General features: G+C 39.7%; 1 protein-coding gene across 4 annotated transcripts; it reads left to right on the forward strand.

The window, feature by feature from the left end:
- Positions 1–14,799: 14,799 nt before the first annotated feature.
- LOC137287661 (uncharacterized) lies at positions 14,800–17,622 on the forward strand. Of its 4 annotated transcripts, none has more exons than XM_067820046.1 (3): positions 14,800–14,860; positions 15,500–16,155; positions 17,541–17,622. In XM_067820046.1, exons 2-3 carry the CDS (start codon positions 15,501–15,503, stop codon positions 17,543–17,545), a joined length of 660 nt encoding a protein of 219 aa, XP_067676147.1. In that variant the 5' UTR covers positions 14,800–14,860; position 15,500; the 3' UTR covers positions 17,546–17,622. The 4 variants fall into 4 exon arrangements, with proteins under 4 accessions (XP_067676147.1, XP_067676145.1, XP_067676146.1 ...); XM_067820044.1 differs by lacking the exon at positions 17,541–17,622 and adding an exon at positions 16,409–16,494 and having other exon boundaries at positions 14,839–14,860; XM_067820045.1 differs by lacking the exon at positions 14,800–14,860 and having other exon boundaries at positions 15,466–16,155.
- Positions 17,623–18,970: the final 1,348 nt, after the last annotated feature.

Genomic DNA, 18,970 nt, shown 5'->3' on the forward strand with positions numbered 1-18,970 from the left:
ACTATCCCAGATATATGGCGGCGGTTGGTAATAGAGTCTGGACCAGATCTTCACGGGTCCAAAGCCATTATAGACAGACACACATGTTTATTCAGTATAAAGGCCTCAGGCCCAAAATACAAACATAATTCAATTTCAGTCACTGAGCATATTTTAAGTTGATCCTCTTCTCCACATGATAGAGTGTTAGTGCTGGAATCTTTTAAAATGTTAACGACAGACACGAGGTTGTGTGGTTTCTTTACAGTATTACTAAGCTATTTCTTTCTAATATCAGCATACAGTACGCATTCCAACAAAATATGATAAAATAGTAGCTACACAGCCTTAGGTGTCTATCAGTATTAGTGTATCTTCCCGTTTCTATGGCAATTTTAAAGTTTAAACATCTAAATCTGGAAATAGCAGTTCTTACATGAAGAGGTAAATCACAACATAAGTACTTTTCAACATCCAACAAAGATTTGTACGATTTGTAGAGATAACGTTTAGGTGTTGCCTCCAGAGAGGATTATCACGCCTGGTGTAAATTATCACACGCTGTTTGAACATAGATATGAAAGCCTTTGAATCTCCAACACTGTGGCTTAACTAGACGTAACCAAAACCAAAGTGAAATAGTAAATGTTTAACCTTACTAGCCAAAGTAATTCTCCCACACTCATCAAGTGCCTTAAGCATCATGTAGGACTGATATGGTAATCTATCTTTGGGTAGCTGCAATAAGTGACACCAGTACTTAATAACCTTTGTTGTGTACACACACTGTAGTGGATAACTACCACATTCTCCTAAAACCATATTTGATGAATTAGTTTTGTTGACTTTAAGAAAATATTTGCAGAAAGCAAGATGAACAGATTCGATAGTTTTACAATAAGATAATCCCCAGACTTCTGAACCATAACATAAAATAGGAGTAACCTTTGAATCGAATATCTGAAAGAGGTCTGAACAGGAACTATTACCAACTTTCCTCTGGAAACCATTAATTGCTAGCATTGCCTATTTTGCCTGAGATGCTAGTACAGTTTCCGCCTTACTCCAGGCAAGTTTCGGAGTGAATGTTAAACCTAAGTAACGGTAGGATGTAACTACTTCAATAGGATCTCAATTGTAGTATCATTTCTCATAAGACCCAAGTGGACCCCCTTGTCTAAATACAGCAACCTTAGTTTTCTTCAAATGTACATACATACCTGTATTATTGCAAAATAGTTCTGGAGCAAACTAACAATGCTTTATGGTTCAACGTCTTTAGAAGAAGAGACTGGGAACTGTCTCGAAACGTTCTGACCTTGTACAATAAAGAAGTTGAACCATAAAGCATTTTTAGTTTGATTCCACCAACTTCTAAATGCCTTGGAAACAACTTAAGTTCTGGAGCATTTATCTTCAACTGTAATTGGTCAAAACTATCTGCCAGAGCAGACATATCTGCAAACATTAAGGCATACACGTCATCTATATTGTGTGAAATAAGCACCCCTCTGCCACCTACATCCTCCAATAACGTATATAAATGGTTAAAAATATGATAAACATTTGAGGACTTAATATACATCCCTGGCGGGTACCGATGTTACATACAAATGATTGAGACAGACCAGTGCTTGTTCTCACACAGGCTGACAGACTGCTGTACATTGATGATACGATGTTGAAATATTTACCTGACACGCCAACATGTTTCAAAACATTTAAGAAAATGTTACAAAGCCATTACAATGCCATTACATGCTCAGTATGGTATATGATTTTTCGATTCACCGTAGCGCCACCAGAGTCATTCTACATCCCATCCAGATCTCAACAGAAGGCTCCACAAGACACATGAGACCATAAATAGCAACGGTGACATGCCGTGTGAAGAGTATTATTGACACTATTCGGATGGGTCTGATAATAGTCAATTTAGGGATCAGTAATATTACAACGATCCATAACAGTGAGTGAGTGAATTTTCTTTTACGCCGCATACAGAAATATCCCAGCTATATGGCGGGGGTTTGTAAATAAATAGAGCCTGGACCAGGCAATTCAGTGATCAACAGCATGAACATCGATCTGCGTAGTTGGGAACCGATGACACGTGTCAACCAAGTCAGCGAACTGGACCACCCGATCCCGTTAGTCGCCTCATACGACAAAGTAGTCTATTTTTATGGCAGACGTGGGTTGCTGAAGGCCTATTCTATCCCGAACTATCACGGGTCACGATACATAACAGGAATACATCTCCACAAGAGCTGCTGTTGTTGCCGACGATCAAAGTACCACTACTTGTGAGATGACGATGTTTAACCACAACTACTGAACGTATTAACACCTTGATATATGGTCGGTAGCTTTTACTCGACACATGGAACATACTATTTTGTATAGATCTAGTGTAGTAAGTAACATTTAATTATTTAATTCCAAATGTAAGAACAAACTAAACAAATTCTCCTTACCTAATACAGAGAACCACCCCACAGCGACCTGGTTCTGTCTTTACAACTCAAATACACCGCAGAACAAAGACGGCCAAAGATATCTGAAATCAATAATTATACGTTATCATACGAATGTGTTTTGGGCTGGCAAATATCCTGCATTAGGAATAGACATCGTATTTAGCGACCCTTGACGAGCTCTGTACATATTATTTATTCCTAATGCAATATACTAACTATCCCAAAACATACGAGTGAGATAACCTATTGACCATACAATATCATTCTTACTTTATAATTTTGCAAAATGCGATTTCATATGCCACAAATCATGAAAGTAAATGTTTACGACGTCACAAATCTTTGCGTAATAATACGTTATGTCACAAGCCTGGTGACATCATTTTCTCCTGATCACTCAACTGCGTTAGGCCAACTGGTTCCCAGTACGTGTGTATATTAGAGTTTGTAGTCAACAAATCTTAGCTTACGTTTGAAAGCTGAAGATGGGTCTATCAGAACTAAGAGAACTGTTTCCTGATTGTCCAGTAGGGCAGTCACGGTACCGTGTTTCCTCTGACAGGCAGACTGGAATGCTTCTCCAAAGTTGTTGTGATTACATGAAGCAGTCGTCTCAAAGTGTTGCGTTATATGCAGTCAAATTTCGTGTGTTTTGCTCACTACATACTGAATGTGTCATATTTCTGAAGAAAACATACTGATTCAATGCATGAATCTACCATGCAGCCACAAACGATTTTGCTGGTTCAGTGCGTTTTTCAACAGACTTGATAAATGAAGCAAGCAGTATTCTTATCAGAACAGGGGCGGTGGGGTAGCCTTGTGGTTAAAGCGTTGGCTCGTCACGTCGAGGACCCGGGTTCGATTCCCTTCATGGATACAATTCGTGAAGCCTATTTTCTGGTGTCCCCCGCCGTGATATGGCTGGAATACTGCTAAAACCTGCGTAAAACTAAACTCACTCACTCACTCTTATCCTAACACTATCATATTTAGGAGGTGGCGTGTGATCACTGGGAATGAAACAACATTTTACCTTGACTGAAAGTTTCCTTTCCATAATATACAAATTGACAAATTTTTGGTTTTGTTTTGTTTGTTACTTGAGGAACATGAAAAATTACACATTCACAAGGTAACTATGGAATCCGAGAAGGGACATAGTCGCGTTGTCGCATTGTCGCGTTGTCGCCCTCTCAAAAACAAGCAAAATGAGACAAAAACTAACAAAAGCGCGACAGCGCGACAGCGCGACAGCGCGACAGCGCGACATTTTGATGAAATGTCGCGTTGTTACGTATCGCGTTTTAGTGACATATCTTAGATAGGACGACAATGCGACAATGCGACAAAGCATCATATTTTGACCATGAACACAATCGCTCTGTGGCGTGTCGCACTTTGAAGAACAGAGAAAATGTTATTCAAAACGCAACTCACGACATGCGACATCGCGACAATGCGACAAATGGGCGAAATGTCGCGTTGTCGCATTGTCGCGCTTTGTTTAATTTTTGCCTCATTTTGCTTGTTTTTGAGATTGCGACAATGGGACAACGTGACAATGTCCCTTCTCGGATTCCATAATTATCTATGGCAACATAACAGTAAATGAAGGTCTCACTGGGTATGTTACTTTACCCTGATATCCAGGATCTGTATGTGGTCCATGTTATCTTTCGAGGCAGAAACTACATTGAAAATAAAATCATAGTATTACTTATAAAAGTATTATTTTGTTACTACTGAACGTATCATTAAACCTACGCTCATTTTCTGAAAACACAAGCATAGAAGATACACAACACATCCCATCTGTCCTAGCTATAGGTAAGGGTCGCCACGGAAGTGCAACTGGTAGGACAAGGGAGACTGCTCTATCATTTATACCACTAACATTTTCCAGACTCCATAGTTAATTCTATAATTTATTTCTACCCAAAGAAATATTGATATTAATGCTAACGCCACGTGTATGTTGTCGAAACGATTCTTTTTAGCGATATAATACTTTTCAAATAGGCTCCTTACTGACCCACGTCGCTCTAAACCTTTAATAACACCATTCATTACCGCAGCAGACATGCATCAGGCATATTTTACGCACGTTTTACACATTGTGGGAAATGTAACATAATGTCAACAAATATATAGTAGACTGTCATCGTCATAACATCCCCTACCAATTACAGTGGCAGCTGTCAAAACCGCCATCTGTCCAATCCGGCAGGTTGTCAACACCAGCATAAAGTCTCAGTTCCACCCATGGCTTGTACATTTATCACCAGCTCTACAATCCAGCACGCTGTCTAAACCGGCACTCATCGGGCCTAAAGAAATAGTCCGGTTTAGTTTCCACTGTACTAATAGCGACAAAGACAATGTTTTAGGAAGCAAATGTTTCTTCCACTATGTGCCTTGTGTTGCATTATAGTCTGTAAATTACCATGAAACGCGTTGGAGTTATAAAATACGGCGATTAGCTCGTGTTATTCCGGAACAAGCCGAATATCGGTTACGGAAAGAGTTAACGGATGGTATGCAAACCTCTATCATAATATTCAATATTTACCTGATATGCTGGTGTAGGGCACACAAGCATATGAACAAACAGTTTTATTTTGACAATTTACTGCTATATGCGTTGATATACAATACTAACTCGACCAATCAGTACGTTATTTTAAGTATTACAAGCACAGTATCTTGTTTTGGTGTTCTATGGCTAACAGGGCCGTAAGATCATACTGAACTCATCCACTCACTCAATCAGCTATTATCATATTGAAAATGTATTTCATTCTAACTCCCTGTAAATATACTGTTGTAACATCGATGCGGAAACTTTCAGTTGATTTTCTTTCAGCGTGAACAGCGACTGGAAGGTTCTCTTACGGTGCTGGCATGACACCGATGTCCTGTACACCTTAACGTTTTCTCAACAAAAAGCTTTCAGCACATGAATACTAATGTAATTTTCTTTCCTAAACTGGAGAGGAATTAATTTTTATTTAGGTGGTTATATTGGTTATGTGTACCAGTGCCGCGTCAGCTTTGCTTTGTTTTGTTTGCACGTTTGCATTATTCCAGAATATTGCAAAGAAGAAAATATTCCAGCCAAATAGCACCTATCAGTGCAACTGAGCGTCATGGGTCGACCAAGTCAGCGAGCCTGATCATCCGATCCCGTTAGCTGCCTGAGGACCAATTCTAGCAGTGATCTGCACGGGTCTTGACAGTGAATATGTTGACAGTTTTGCATAAAAGTAAAAGTGTTATTAACAGTAGTTACCTTTCTAAATTATTCAAGCTGGTGTAGGACACACAATCGCATGAGTAAACAGCTTTGTTTTTATGACATCCAAAGAAATGCATCATAATATCGGTAGCAAATATCTCTGCAAATGCAATAAACATTTTCGCATTTGTACAATGCTGTTTCTCCCGCTGCCGTCAGCAATAGGCGATCCGGCCTAAACTATGAAATCGGTCAGTTTTCCCTGTCACCTTTGGCCTGTGATTCCCGGTGGCACTGCTTCACATCAGTGATGGGCTGACATAAGATATGGTCTGAAGCATAGCCATTTCAGGACCCAGTTACTAAGTCAGCAATGTAGACAGACATCAGTCAAAGAGGTGCATACCGCTCAACAAAAAACATGGGTAAAAATAAGTGTTGATCTCAGTTTATCGATGTGTATATATATATGTCTCCAAATACCACTGAGTATGGTTTTACGCCGCTTTTACTGCACGACTGCAGCAATATTACGGTGGGCACCAGAAATGGACTGCACACCTTGTAGCCATGTTGGACATCGAACCTGGGTCTTTGGCGTAACGAGCGAACCCTTTAACCACCAGGCAGCCCTACCGCCCAATATGTAGGAACGTGGTATAACTGTCTGCGACATTGCATGGGCTTGTATAGACTGTTTGTTAGGATAGTCACTGATGCAGAGCTTCATTTCCACTTAAATGCTGGTATTTGTGATGCCTCATGTGCAATACATGTAATTAAGCATTACCAAATGGCACCTTATGTTGTGGTATCTTCAGTACATTTATTAAATCAGCATTATTAAATTATGTATTAAAACTTTAAATCGTTAACAGATAAACATTTATAAATCGTTTTGCATTCATAATGATATGAGCGACACCTTCACGTGGACTATGCCATACGATATATTTTCACAGGTTGTGGAGAGAGTTTTGTAGCCCTATTGTTCAAGTGCAGTAGAAGGAAATTATAAATATGCGCGTACACGCAACAGGTGCGTGGGGATGTGAAAGCAGTTAATGCAGAACACCCCGGCAAGGAATATGTACTTACTCTCTACCAACCACAGGGATAAATGCTGCTTATGTTCAATCTGAAGTTGGCCGTCGTCAACTGCCATATCCCCGACGAGAACTCGACCACTTTCGAAGTATTTACACAATGATCAATTGAAATCATTTCACGTTCTGTGCCTTTTTAAGCTAAATGAAATTATGTAGTCGCTGTGTCAAGATTTTAGCAACTGTCAATACATACAAACGGAGATATTCACTAAAAATAATAACTGTACGTATCGATGGTATTTGCTTCATCTCTGTATACGGGTTGTTGGTTTCTTCTCACACCGAACTCTCTTGGTAGATGCAGCTATAGAATTTTGACTCGTTCCTTTTTCCTCTGTTGTAGGTCACTATTACATATGTTTTAATAAACAGAAATACTGCCATGATCTGTGCTGTTGCCATCAGTCATGGATACACTTTCCCATTGCTGCGCAAATAAAACCGACTTTTGTAACATTTTTAAGCATTTGTGTAAGCACCATCCACAGAATGTCATTTAGGTTCGCCAAAGGATATCTGGTATTGACAGTAACAAAATAAAGCTTGAAACAGAAACATTTCAAAATATAATTCCCTTGAAAAAATAAAATGCTGCAAGCTGTGTGCATCTGACCTATTGTCATTGATCTTGGGGGCTCAGGATGTAGGGCTCCCGCCTAAAAGCAACAGAAGGATGACGAAAAGAAGTCCCTACGAAACACTTGTTGATACAGAAGAGGATGCCATGTCCGGAGTCACTTCTTCCAGGTGTCATGTCACCACTGAAGGAATCGGGGCATCTTGACACTTGGATGAAGTGCAACCTTTTGTTACACAATGGAAACAGTTTTTGAGAATCGGGCTAAAGGTATGTAATGTGTTTGCGTTTGTAATTGTACTCTACAACTCTACCGTTATAAAACAACTTATCTATATATCTCGGTTGTAGTGGTACCTCGTTAGCAATAGATAAAACTGACACATCCTGGTCGCACTACATGAAAAATGATTTAGTGCGCTTAAAAGTCAGTCGCTATGTTCCATTACCCAATGATTAGTTCTCACACTTTTTCAACGCAGAGTATTGTATCACCTTTCATGACAGGCAATTTCTAAACATTTAATATTGGTATAAATAGTTTTGACACTGTTTATCTCTGTGCATGCCAACCGTTTTGTTCACCCGTCCCATCATGAATCATCATCCCGCGACTGAGAGAGAAAGTTTCTATATGTTTATGACCGGTGAAGGTCCGGGTTGGAATGTACCTTCAGTAACCCGTGCTTGTTGTAAAAGGGGACAGGTGGATCAGGTGGCCAGGCTCGCTGACTTGGTTGACACAGGTCATCGGTTCCCAATTGCACAGATCGACGCTCATGATGTTGATCAGTGGATTGTCTGGTCCAAACTCGATTATTTACCGTGCAAAAAAACTAAACTCGCTCACTCTGTATGTTTGCATCATTCAGGGGCTTTAGGGTATGGTGGTATACATCATAACTATTTTGTTTTGAATAAAAATATGTTTAAGTCCTGATAATAGATGTATCCATGCGATAAGCTCTGCACACATTTCAATGTTTGTGATTCTGTAATATGTTTTACGTTTTACTTTCGAACGATTTTGCCTATAGTGAGTGAGTGAGTATATTTAATTATTTATTATTCTTGAACTGTTTAACGGGCTTCATACATTGTACCCATGCGGGGGATAGAACCTTTTTTAGGCGTGAGGATCTAACGCTTTAACCGTTAAGCTACCCAGCCACCCCAGTACATGACCGTGTGAGCAGCTGTGAGTTGACGACATCAACATGACATACGTCGTCTGAAATGTGACCGGGCAGGGCTGAAAACGCTGTCGTATGTCATTACATATGCTCCAGATGGGAGGCACAGTCATCGACACAGGAAACCATTTTAGCATTATAAATTGTGTGTAAAATGTTGACAACTATAACATAATCAATAATACTTTACATGTATAATAACAGAACTACAGATAGCCTTTTTGGTCGTTCAGTTATGTAGTCGCTTGCACTCATCTCAACTGGGTATTCTAATTTTCCTATGAGTATATTGTACTCACCTTACTCAAATTCAAATGGGCATTTTGTCATTTTAATGAAATCTAAACGTTAGTGTTTGGTATTTATATTGATCAATAATACGAGAAACGATAAGAAAGACTGCAATTTGCGAGGTTCATATCCTGAAAACTCTCTATGTATTTCAGTTATTTATTTATGCGCCGGTACAGAAGCAAATATTTGACATTTTTGTGTGTAGCCATGTAAGATCACATGTATTGAGTATTTACAAAACTTACAAGCGTATTTGTACATAATAGACATAATAGAATTTGAGTTATCACATAAAACTTTGCATAGTTTACGCAGATACGCAGCTTCTCTGTACCTGGACGCAGTCTGATATATGGCGTATAAATGTGGTATGTGTACTCAATTTATATTTTGTATAACTTTGAGACGTTTAGAATGTATGCATTCAACACATAATGAATGCAGAGTTTCACAAATTTCGTGCAGGAAATTACCTATGAGTACACATATGTGTAAGGCGTGCTCATATTGTTCATGACATATGTTTCTTATGTTACAAAATGGTTTTATTCCATACATTCTAATGTTACTTAATTGTTCTTCAAAACTGTGTTTAGTGACGCTTCTTAGATGTTTCCATGTAAGATAGTTTTTAAACGAAACGATTTTGGTTTTATTCTGAATGCTCAACACTCATTAAAATTCAAACACCGTAATCTATTATCCAAGATTACCATTTATGGTTTAACTTGTGTCTTCCGAATGAAGAACGGGCTTGTCTGTGCAAGTATTTCGGACAGGTGATACTTTTCGGGGAGGATACGCTCGTATCGTTGCCATTTGTTAGTGAGGAGGTCGGAGAGCCTTCTGGTTAAAGCGTTCGCTTGTCACGATAATGATACGTGTTCGATTCCCCATATAGTTACAATGTGTGACGCCCATTTCTGGTGTCTCCTGCTGCGATATTGTTTGGATACTGAAATCGAAAACAAAACTACTTCACTCACTCACACATTCACTATTTGCTAGCGATTCACAGAGGCAAGCCAAGGAAAAAGTCGTTAGATGTTTTCGGTTTACAAGTGAGATTAGGCAATATAGAAATGGTTTTCTCTCTCTCAGTGTATTTATTTCATAAGAATTGTCGCCTGTGATACTTACCCTAATATTTTACTGTAACTGTTATTTGACTGAAAATAGTTTTATTCAATCTGTGATGTTTTACTGAACGTTTGGGAATAGTATACGAAAGCTGGCCATATATCCAAACTTTGTAACATAAACAGACTGTCAACACAATCTCCATCTATCAAATACATATCCAAATGGTGATGACAGGTGGCATTGTTGTTTTACACCTGACATAGCTATCAGGCAATTGACACTACTCGTAACGACTTCCATGAACACAGGCTGTTAAGAGATGGCAACAATGATAAAACCTGCCAGGAAATACCCAGTTCACTCTCCACAACAGTTTTATCGATCACACTCCCGTTCCAAACAAGTTTTATCAGTCATCCAGGTATCTTGATAGGATCCCTGACTACGTACATGACAGAAAAGATGAGTGAGTCGGGTTTAACGCCGTTGTAAGTGTACACAAAATCAAATATTTTTCCATTGAATTATATTTTTGTCACAAAAATAATTTATCCATTAACAGCTATTACATGTACATGTGTGGCCTCAAAAAACAATGAAATGTAAAAATATACAAGACGACCGCCTCACCAAGCTCGTTCTTCGAGAACCGGAAGCCAGTTCCGCACAAAATGTCAACTGCGTGGAAATACCTGTTATCACATGCACTGTTAAGTTCTTATGTGAAAAACACAGCACTATATGTCAAATTTCTGTTTGAGTTAATGGATGGATATATATTTAAAACTCTCAAAATATCGTACAGAAAATCACCCAATAACAGCTGTCGGATGATTCAGTCTAAACTGCCCTGCGAAACGTGCTTCCCAAACTGCGGATCCTGACTTGGTGTAGTTTAACCTAATCAGTACTCCAGCCGATGCAGGTCTTGGACGTTTACCTCTACGGTGAATCACACGTGTATGGGTGTGGCAATCATGGTTACACCAAATTTTCCCACAGACTTTGATTGTAACGTTGTTTTCTAAAAAAAATCATCCAGCCTCAACAGCAGTTCCATCTGCTTATGGAATTAGTCTGGGCTTAAATCTACAATGAAAACGCGCATTCCGGCTAGGTCTCCTGCCTATATTCCCAGCACAGGAAGCTGAACACATCAACTTCAGTACGGCACCAAATGTCACAAACTTGAAAATATGTGGAAACACATTAAGCATGGTTATAAAAAGTGACTGCATTAAATTCTTAAGCTATTTCATCAAATCACAGCTGTCACATGTCTCAAACTTTCCAAATGACACTGGTTCAACGAGCAAGTGATGCTGATTTAGAGGTTCCAGGTTCCCGTCGTGTCCAAATGACTCAACTCTGCATAACGGATTGCGATGCCTTTGACGTGTGGATCACTCATGACTCCAAAGAAATGATCAGCAGATCGTGCGATACTAATCAGAATTAAAAACAATCACCTTCACTTGTAGTAATGATTCACGTACATTTGACTTGAACATCTGAATATCAAAACTATTTTCACGTACGAAATATTTACAGGAAACAGAATACCTTGTACAGTTCTGACATTATTCTAGGCATGTGTTTACTGATAATTAGCAAATAATGAAGAATGATACAAGGTGTCCGTAATAGGGGACCCGTGAAGATATCGGTTAGAGTTGGTCATCATTAACCAACGCTTGTCTTAAGAAGTGACTAGCGGGATTGGATGGTCGATTGACTTGGTTCAGACAGACAGACAGACAGACAGACAGACAGACAGACCCACATTAGTTTGTTTAGGTCTCACTTCATTACCATAAAACTCATTGAAATACAATATAAAGGTAATGAACTACACTATAGATAGTTAGGAGAAACTACAGACATTAAAATTAGAATACTTTAAACTATAAGCCGTGCAAAACACCCAAATTTGTAAGAAGCCCTCATTCTTTGAATTAAGGACTTGAATAGCAAAACGCAGCTGTAAATGATGCATTGATTGTTCAGAAAGCAGAATTGTTTGGCACACAACTTGGCATTTCGATTTTGTCATATTCACGTGGTTGGCTGTTACGTTTCAAATCTCGTTTCTCTCTCTCCAAGAAAAAAACTATCAGGGTTTTTATATAGCAGCTAGTTCAGAAAAAAGAAGAGAAGAGTTGAAATCAGTGCTGAGGAATTACAAGCCTGATGGTATTTTCAATTTGGATGAGGCAGGTTTATTTCATAAATTAGGCCCCAATTACACTCTCGCTTCAAAGGCTCGCTCAACCGTTAAAAGATCAAAAGAGCGTATCATAGTAGCACTCTGTTCCTATGCCAGTGGGACAATGAAGATGAAAGCATTTGTTATTGGCAAGGCACGGCGACCGAGGTGCTTTGACCGAGATTTTAACCCCGAAGTCTATGTCCGTTATCGCCGCTACACCAAAGGGTGGATGACCAGTGAATTGTTCACTGACTGGCTGAAATATTTTGACAGAAGCTTGCGTCTTAACGGCCGTACTGTCGCACTACTGTTAGACAATGCCGCCAGCCATAATAACAACGACGTTCTACTGACCAAAGCCAGGGTTCACTACCTACCACCCAACAACACTGCCCACATTCAGCCTATGGATACTGGGATCATCAGAAACTTTACAAAAAGTCTTCGGTGAAACATTACATCACCTGTGCCGAGAATGAACATCCATAGACGCTAACTTTTAAGGTTAGCAATCCGGTACGTGAAGTCTGCCTGGGATGATGTCAGTGCAAAGTAAGGACAAAGACGGCGATGACATCCTCCTTGCCGAGCTGCGGGAATTGATGCAACAGTTACCCCGGGGAGATGGCGATGACGTTCCAACTGTTGAGCAATACGTGGATGACGACACAGTCGTGAAAACTAGTCAAGAGCTGAGCGATGAAGAAATCATCCCCAAAGTGCAGTCGACAGACGACCGGTCTGACGATGATGAACCAGAAACAGTTGTTGCTCCGACAGTATCTAAAGCTCTTGAAAACACTAACAAGTTGCTCACATTCTACGAGTGCAGTGGAGACGAATCAACGGTGAATTTGGTGATGGACTAAGTAAATAACTGGAAGAAATCAAACCAAGACTAAGACAAACAACTATGACCGACTTTTTCAGGAAATCATATGCTACATAGGAAATGTGATGTAAGATGTAAAGTGAGTTGTCCATGTATAATGTGCACGTGTAATGTCAGCGTACTGAAAGGTTTTTATTGGCGGTACACTTATACATCATGATTTATTGTTTTTACTATTAACTATTGATTCATTGGTATACAATGTCCACGAATAAATTTTCAATATACACCATCAACATGTTTTTAATGTTTGATCCAGTTAACTGGACGCCTCGCTATCCGGACGATTTTCGAGTGAAACCAAAACGTCCGGATAAACGGGGTTCGACTATATACACATATGAATTTAAACATATTCACATACAAGGAATGCGACATTCTTAAATATTGTGTAAAAATTATATCCTACGTTTAAAAACCGGTGCAGGATTTGGCAGCAATGGAACATATCGCAGGGTTTGATAATATAAAAAACCACAACTCAAATATCCTGGCGTGTACAGGGAAGTTATCTATCAGTGTCCTATACTGCGAGATAGTAGCTCGTATCTGATGTCATCGTTTTCCAAATGCGTAGGTAGATGCCTGTGCTGCTTATCACTGGATTGTCTGGTCCAGACTTGGTTATTTACAGACCGCCTCTCATAGCTGAAACATTGTGGAATACGGCGGGCGTTAAACCAACCAACAAACCGTAATAGCATGAGCGCATAATGCCCAAATGAAGGCAATGCTCACAAACACTTGCAAAGCCAAGTTAGCGCTTCACCGGAAAAGGAGCATGAACATATGGCTGATTCAGCATTGTGTCAAAAGTGAAAAGGCAACATCTGAATTTTTCTAATTCACCAGTTACACATTCACGAAGGTAAGCTTGTTTACCGAAGCTTACACACACAAACACTGTGTGGAGCCTGTGTTATGTATATTTAAACATGGCAAAAAGCACAGTGAAAACACAGAATACAATTTGTATCCTGTCTTGTAACACGTGTCCTGTCACCTCTTTATCACCTCTTTATCAAATTACCTGAGTTAGTGTTGAAAGTCATCGTGTATGAACAAATAGGTTATATCTAAAACAGTTGAGTCCAGCTAAGTGTTTATCAACAAATATACTGTGCTACCACAACTTTATTTTGGCGAACATTTTCAGTTAGACTGGTTTTAAACACTGCACAACGCACCCTCTAAGTTGGTGCCTGAAAGTTGTAACGACGCACCGTGTATTTATAAAAATCATTATCCAAATATCACATTCTCTGGCGTTGACATTTTATAATGAATAATGGTGTATGAATTCTAGTCGACACTGATTCTGTCACTCTGTGGCGAGGCGTTTTAGCCTTGTGGTTAAAGCGTTTTCTCGTAACGACGTAGACCTGGGTTCGATGCCCCACATGGGTACAGTCTACGAAGACATGCCGTGATATTGCTGGAATATTGCTAAAGGCAGCTCAAACCTGAACTCACTCACTCTCCCAATTCTCATTTGTCCGGGTGAGGCTGATTTTGTGTATAATTCCACAAACTATGATATGAGGTGGTTCCATGTTTCCTGATGGGGATGTATAACAGCCATTATCATCAGTCTAAGTCGCGCACCTGCTCTGACCTCCAACCTCCAACCTCCAACCTCCAACCTGTGGCTTCGTGCAGCTTGTGTTACAGAAGCAGGTTCCGCGTTCTGTGTCGCCATCACACCACATGATTTTTTTATGTAACATGTATGTGTGGAAAATGCCACTGTTTTACCATAAATACGGCGATGTTTTTGGTACATCGCAAAACCCATTGACAAGAGAGGTAAAGTGTATCTTTCATTTATTCTTTCCATGATCTTCTCTATGGCAGGCTTTTCATTCAAATAACCACTGCACGATTGTACATTTCAGCTCTGCTTCGCCTTCGTGGATCCTCAGGATATCATGATAAATAATGTATTGGGTTTTTTTCATCGGAGTCTGAGGTTCCCCTTTACGACATTTGTAGCTATGCCACAGCCTCTCTGTAATGGCAATCTTTCAGAAAATTGCTAAAGATTCAGTATATATTTCCCTGGTATTTTGGGAGGAAGATAACTAACTCAGTATGTCATGATCTGTGATGTCCAGTGAAGAACAACATTTTATGAATAACAATTTTATTGCGTGGGTGCGACGTTTCGATACGGATTCTGGCACCGTTATCAAGTATGAGTGATGACAAAGATACAAGAATCTGTATCGAAACGTCACAACTACGCAATAAAGAAGTTGTTATCCATAAAATATTGGTCTCTACTGCACGTCTCTGCATCTAAAATGCCACTCAAACAAGACGTAGGATGTGTCCTTGAATTTTGATCAGTGACTGAGTCACTTAACAACAATTTTAGCAATGCTGTTCCAGTAAGCCATATTCATTGACATACAAAGACTCGTTTCATATGTTGCTGGTATTTAGGATGAAGATAGCTCTTGTGTTTCTCCTGCTGGTGGTTGTCTTTGTCATCCAGGACGCAGATTCCTGGAGAAGAAGAAGAAGATGGTTCAGAGCTCCAAGAATACGTGTCAGGAAGATATTCAGACCCGTCACTAAAGTCATAAAGAAGATAAGACCGGTGTTGAAAAAAATTATCAAACCCATTGTCAAAGGAGTCAAGACAATTGTCAAACCCATTTTGAAGCCATTACAGGCAAAGGTGTGTGCCCCGCTCCAGTGCCTAAGCGGCCGAGACCTAACTTGGCAGACGGGGCCTGACAACTCTGTGGAAGAAAGAGGTGTTGGAAAAGACCTGGAAGAGGAACAGTCGAGCATGATGATGACAAGACGAGCGCAAGAGATCGAGGACTGGCTGGAGATGTACGACAAGGAGGGTCGGGGCTTGGAGGGTCTGAATGAGCTGGTGAATACCAAGCGGGACGTGAGGGAACTTCACCAGATCCTGCACGATCCAGTCAGGTCCAAGAGGCTGCTGAAGTACGTGAGCAAGGCTCTGTGTGGAAAGACGGGCGGTAGCCAGGATGGAAGTGAAGGTGATCAGGGCCCGGAGCAGGACGTTGAGCAAGTTGTCACCGTCCCCTACACTGTCATTGAGTACGTGACAGCAGCTCCTGCCGGTAAGTGATGCCTAAACCTTTTCAGCAGCAAAAGGGTCAGGAGCGTTATAGAACATTATAAATGTGATGATATTATTGATTTTTTCACAATCAAACAGACTACAAGTGTGCTCCACTGAAAGTTTATCATGCATAAACAGCACGACCAACCAAACAAATTGAACGACCAAATGCAATCATGTTTTCTACTTTCGATGTCCGACTTACATCTAATACATCAAATAAGGTCACCCGTAATGCGTTATTCATTTAGAACTTCCGGAAAGAAGAGAGCGGGTTGTCGTAAAAAGGAATTCATGTAAGAACATAACTACTTATCACTAATTGTGTAACGTTTTTAAAATGTAAATCATGGCTAGTTGCAAAGTTTTCTATTTATACCTAAAACGGCATACCGATATAAAGGCATGTGTAAAAAGTGTTGTATGTGGTGCTCATTTAAGAAAGAGTTAGGACGAGCGTTCAGGATAAAGTATTTATGAATAATATTATATAACTATTCTTCACTGACTGTGTAACTTCTTTAATGAGATTTTGAAATGCAGATCACGTCTGCATAAAATGTTTAAATTTCCTACTTTCACGTTTTGAAACGTTGTATTGATCACTTGTTATCTGTAATGTTGTATGTGGTATCCACTCATACAGAAAGAGGGCTGTCGGGCGCAAAAAAATAAATTGATATAACCGGTATGTTAAAACCTATGTACTGATTGTGTAACATATTTTATGAGATTTAAGGTCACTAGTTACAGTTTTTAAACAAACTTATCACGCAGTTCAAGTCATTTTACTTCAGAAAGATATTAAATACATATAGAAAAAGAAAGCTTCAGCTGACCTGGGATTTTCATGAGCACATAGTTTCATAGCGTCAATTAAAATAGACTATAGAATAATATTTTATGATTTCACCTCGGAATGGAAATTCAGAGCTGGTGGGTTGAAGGTGGGAAACACGGAATAAGATACGGGCACCATAATATTACCATATTTATGTCCCGTGACAGGTGCTACCGGAAGAACATGATATGCTCACCGTGGAGTAGTCAACGATTTTAAGAGATGCTACAATAGAGTTGTTACTAATTTGTAGAGTGTAGTTATGAACACATTTGAACTATCTGACTGTGACGCAAGCAATAGTCCCTAGTCCACATTATTGTAACTCATATAGCTGGCATATTGCTGAGTGCGGCGTAAAACTATACTCACTCACGCTGTCAAATATTTTTTACTAGCAAAGCGTTCGTCTACATAAGTGAGTAATCTTTCTTTAACTTTAGTTATATTCTTATATTTTTGTAATGTATTGTAACTGTGAGTGAAGCTATCCTTTCGAAACTGAAGAAATACAAAATTAATTTTGCATACTTTTCTTTCAGGGTAGATTTGGAGAAGGATCCATATAACCAGTATACCTGTACTGAGCATGTTTGTCTCAATAAAAACAAACAGTGCATAAAATCCTGTTTCGTAATTGGTACAGTACAACATGCCACTGACACAGCTGAAATGCTGGATGAATCGTGTCCTAATTGTGTAGACTGATTTTCCTGCTGTTGATCACTGGATTGTCTGGTCTAGAATGGACTACTGCCGAGCACGGCGTTAAACAAACAACCTATTCTTGTATTGAGCGACTAACGGGATCGGCTGACCAGGGTCGTTCACTTGGTTTATGCATACCGTCGTATCCCAAGAGAGTAGGTAAATGCTTATGATACTAATCACTGGATATTCTGGTTCAGACTGTTGTTTGCACACCGTCTTTATACAGCTGGGCTACTGATCAGTGTCGCTTACAGCAGACAAACGAACACCTATAATGAATGAAAGCTTAACTCGACTATACAAGGACTTCGACTGTAATTACAGCCAAGACTAGCACCAAGTTGGTGCAATTACAAAACCACATCAACAAAAACAGACTGAGGTACTTGACGTGTCCATTAAAACGCATTCCTACTTTATGGAGGGGCGGTGGGGTAGCCTAGTGGTTAAAGCGTTCGCTCGTCACGCCGAAGACCCGGGTTCGATTCCCCACATGGATACAATGTGTGAGGCCCATTTTCTGGTGTCCCCCGCCGTGGTATCGCTGGAACATTGCTAAAAGCGGCGTAAAACCAAACTCACTCACTCACTTCTTTATTGAAGAAAAACATACGTCTCTAATGTCAACGTACATCCCTATAACAAGAACATCTCAGAGAGATATGTTCAATACTTATCTGTAACACACTAGTCACAGTCCCTGAACCACATTATTTTCACTACCGCTTAGCCCTCCCTGCACTATAGTCTGTCTCACAGTCCCTGAACCACATACTTTTTTTCTGCCGCCTAGCCCTCCATGCAATGCTAAATCTCTAAATGAAGCAAGTCTAGATGCCCCCAGACTTAAAATCGTCCTTCTCACTTGAGTTCCTTTTATTTATATGGGTTTATCTGATAGTATCAAAATATATTTATTCAGACACTAAAGTGGCCACGTGTAGCTGAAGTACGTGTACTGTATCAGTAGGTTTGTCACACACGACACACAAGCCCTCTTGACATTACGAGGATTAATTTTTTTTTTTATAAATGTAAAGTTTTTTAGACGATCCCCGACTTGAAAAGCTTCACAGTACCATATATCTAGACAATGCCGGACACTTCGGTGTACCCCATCCGCCTGCTTTGCCGATCGCTACTCTACCATCGCATGCAATCGATTAAAACTTCATCTAAACATAATCATAGGTGATTGGCCTATCGATCTCCACTCATGACACCTACCAGTTCCTTATTGTTATTTCTACAAGTCGATTGA

This window comes from Haliotis asinina, chromosome 6 (genome assembly GCF_037392515.1).
Source record: "Haliotis asinina isolate JCU_RB_2024 chromosome 6, JCU_Hal_asi_v2, whole genome shotgun sequence".
Lineage (NCBI taxonomy): Eukaryota > Metazoa > Mollusca > Gastropoda > Lepetellida > Haliotidae > Haliotis > Haliotis asinina.

Excerpts from the sequence above, each read along its gene's own strand:
- LOC137287661 (XM_067820043.1), top strand. The coding sequence starts at position 15,483 with ATGTTGCTGGTATTTAGGATGAAGATAGCTCTTGTGTTTCTCCTGCTG. Across the intron at positions 16,156-16,408 it reads CGTGACAGCAGCTCCTGCCG|AACTTCCGGAAAGAAGAGAG; the intron begins GTAAGTGATGCC and ends TTATTCATTTAG.